Source organism: Orbicella franksi, chromosome 8, assembly GCF_964199315.1.
Source record: "Orbicella franksi chromosome 8, jaOrbFran1.1, whole genome shotgun sequence".
Taxonomy (NCBI): domain Eukaryota; kingdom Metazoa; phylum Cnidaria; class Anthozoa; order Scleractinia; family Merulinidae; genus Orbicella; species Orbicella franksi.
In genome coordinates, this window is record NC_138152.1 from 23,422,012 (window position 1) to 23,425,823 (window position 3,812).

At 40.4% G+C, this 3,812-nt stretch overlaps 1 protein-coding gene across 1 annotated transcript; it reads left to right on the plus strand.

Annotated features, from left to right (window-relative positions):
- The first annotated feature begins 875 nt into the window (after positions 1–875).
- On the plus strand, positions 876–3,533 carry LOC145494267 (uncharacterized). Its single transcript, XM_081473712.1, has one exon. It carries the CDS (start codon positions 2,013–2,015, stop codon positions 3,531–3,533), a length of 1,521 nt encoding a protein of 506 aa, XP_081329838.1. The 5' UTR covers positions 876–2,012.
- The last annotated feature ends 279 nt before the right edge of the window (positions 3,534–3,812 follow it).

Consider the following 3,812-nt stretch of genomic DNA (forward strand, 5'->3'; position numbering starts at 1 on the left):
TAGAACTTAATAGCTTTTCTTATAAATATGGAACGTAGTAGTACTACTTTTAGTATTACTAATACTAATTCTAATACTGGTTTTGTTGCATTTGGTCGTTTTAAGTGGCCTTTTTTGCGAAGAGCTCTTGCTCAGTTTTACCTCCAGGACCTGTCTACACTTGACGAATTCTCGGTCCTTCGCTATGGATATTTTGTTGTCATTTTGTTTGAAGTGTCTGTCGACGGCAGCTAAGATAACCCTTAGGCTGTCCGGCTCATAGTCGGAGCCATCGCTCTTGCGAATTTCGGAAAAGAATCGAGAGAGACATTCGTCCAGTTGTTTAGCTTCGTATTTGACAATTTCGTCGTAAGGCCCTTGCACGTTTTAGTAGTTTTGACTGTGTTTTGGTTCACTGCTTTTTCGGCGAGCTTTTGTATTTCCTCGCAGGAAATTTAAGGGAATCTTGCCGCCATTTTTTTGAAAACAAAAGCAAAAACATAATTGTGTTCAGTGTTGTCATGGTAACCTTGTTATACCATCCATTTTTGCTGTTATACCGCTATTACGCAGAAATATTAATAGTGATACTATCAACCAATCAAACCTCTGAGATTTCTCGGCTGATATTATAAGTATTAGTATTAGTATTAGTAGTGTTTATTTATTTATTAGTAGTGTTTATTTATTTATTTTTTTATCTGACATGCAATTTTATTTACAGGACGAACACTTACACTACTTACAATACTAATGTTATACTTAGATTTACATTTACACTGTATTTTTTACTTACACGTCTTAATGTTAGTGGTACATTACTTACGACACTTCTTTGCATTGACACGTTGCTTCCATTACTTACTATACATGTATAGCAAACTAGTTTCGCAACCGGACATTTCTTTAGGTGGCATAGCATACCATAACATAGCATTGTTCTTGTCTTTTCCCAGGAGGTTTTTTCTCTGACACTCTCGGCTATGTGAGCAAAAGCTGCAAGAGATGTCCCAATGGTTCTTTTGTTGCATTTGATAAAGCACCTGGAAAGTATCATCGGGATTGCAAGTCATGTCCTCTAGGTAAGGTGGACTGTCTAGATAATCCCTCTACTATCTTAATCACTGTTAAATGGATGATTACGCTTCACTCACGCATAGATGACTTTAAGCTGTGGTCACTTAACCGATACCTAGTAAAACCAGCATCCTATCGGGACCTCTGCATAGGAGTTTCTTTGCATGGACCTCATTCGGTTGTGTAATGGTTATCCCACAAAATTTTATAATTATGATTCTTAGGTATTTTTTTAGTATGGCGTCACGTTATTATGCAGTGGGAGACATAAGACCAAGTTGACGGATAAAAACTCAATATTTGTGCTCATTAGACCACACGTAGCCCAAGCTCAGTTCGCAAACGTCATTATCACTCGACAGCGACAACCTAGAAGTCCTGCCCAAACATCTCTTAGCTAATAATTGGCCTTGAACTTTTTAAGACAGCAAGATCTCTCTATGATCACTGCGACAGATCGTCGAGACATCATTAACTACTCAATGATAGTTAATAACCAGGAAGAGATTTGAACATACAGTCGAACCTCCACTTACGGCCACATACTACAGCGGCTACTTTATTTGGTCCCGGCAAGAGTCCATCACATCGCTCTTGTTTTAACCTCTCTATCAGGGTCATTATCTCTCCACAACGGCAACGGCCACTAAAACTCCTCCCAACCGGTCAAAATAACCTCTCGACAAAGATAATTGATCAAGAACCGACGAACAGTGTATACAAAACCCCATTATTTGTATTGTAAAAGGTCACCAAACTTGGTCCGTACCGCGCGTGGTTATCCAGGAAAGGTTTTCATTGAAGTTATTACATTGTTCAATATCATCATTTACAATGTTAAACATGGTGTCATTAAGAAATGATATATTGTTTCTAAATCTCCAACAGGTACAGAAACTGACTTCTTTGCTGGACACCGTGCTTGTAAATGCTTAGAAGGCCAATATCGAACCCACATGTTCAAAGAATGTTTCAAGTGTGGTCAAGGGGGACTAAAATGCCAAGATGATTATGCTTCATTGAAATCTGGTCATTGGTGGGAATGGCGAAATGAGACTCACAAGAATCGTTACCAAGTTTTCATTAAAAATCTCCTGGCATCTTCACCAACTCTAGATACTTTCCATGTACAATACCCGTATGCGATACCAACGCCTTATAAGTGTCCAGTTGAGGAATCATGCAAGGGGGATTTAGATTCCCCGTGTGAGAATGGGTACGAAGGTCCACTTTGCAGCGTTTGCAGTTCAGGACGCTTTAAACAGTTCAAAATCTGCACACGATGCCCATCAAAGAAATGGATTGCTGGTCAGCTGTCCATAACCCTGGTCATTGTATTAATTATCATCGCCGTTTTGGTGTGGACGAGCCGAAGAAAAATTAAGAAGAAAGGAGAAGGCCGTCTTATGGATACGTTTTTTTCAAAGCTCAAGATCGTAATTGGCTTTTATCAGGTCACGCACGGTTTGCTGGATGCGTTCTCGTACATAAAATGGCCAGGTTCTCTTGAAAATATCGCGAAGTATTCAGGATTTCTTCAGTTGAATGTGCTGCAAATAGCACCTGTCCATTGCCTTTTCCCCGAAATGCGCTTGGATGCCTTTGGAAGCCTCTTTGCAATAATGGCAGTAAATGCTGGTGTCATTTGCTTTGCTGGCATTGCTTACGGAGTGTATAGGCTTATGATCCTCGGAAATCACAACCTGGAAGACGAAGAAAAGTCTAAAAGAGTCTCACAATCAAAAGAGCTGGTATACAGGAATATGTTTTTCTTCCTGTACGTAACGTACCTCAGCACGTGTTCTAAGACAGCCAATGTCCTTCCACTGGCCTGCAGGAAACTTTGCCGGGATGACAAGGAAGAGCTGTGTTCCAAGTACCTGAAAGCAGATTACAGCGTGTCATGCCAAGGTCAAAACTACAATAATTACGTTATCGTAGCATACATTTGTACTGCCTACATTTTTGTTCTGCCTTCTGCCGCATTCATCGCCATCTGGAGGCAGAGAAGAGCAGCATTGACCAAAAAAGATGCAGAGAGATCACAGGGTCGGGCCTCCAATCAAGAAATGATCTCTGGAATGGGTTTCCTCTTTGTAAATTACAAAACCCGTTCGTGGTATTGGGAACTGGTTGAAACGGCTCGTAAAGTGATCCTGACATGCGGTCTTATTTTTGTGGGACAAGAGAGTAGGTCCTACATCGGTTTGGCATTGGTCATCACTGGGATGTATGGGATCCTTTTCGCCTGGGTCAAGCCATTACAAGACGTGATGGAGAACAGAATGATGACGACTTCTCTTGCCGTGACAGTTGTTAACTTGGTGATTGGAGCAGTGAGCAGGATTCCTGCCGAAAATATCACGACAGGGTCGTTGGATGCTGATACTGACGCACTCTTATTCAATATACTGGTGTTCGCTGCAAATTCGTTGGTGATTGGCCTAGTAGTAGGTAAGATTCTATTGTTACTATAAACTTGGATATAAAGAAACGATGCAACATAGGTATGATGATTAATCTAAATTGCCACCCTTCCACGAGATCAAATGCCCAGTTCGAAATTTGGTTGTCTTTGGCCATACAAAGACCTAGGTGGTCAATCTGTTGGCCTGAGTTCGAGTCTCCTGGATTTAGATATTCACAGGTTATATAAGATAATGCTAATGCTTATTTTATTTTGATATTTTTATTTGTTTGTGCTGTTCGGTTTTTTCCTCTGTTTTTAACTTTGGGGAAGACTCTTAATTTCACTA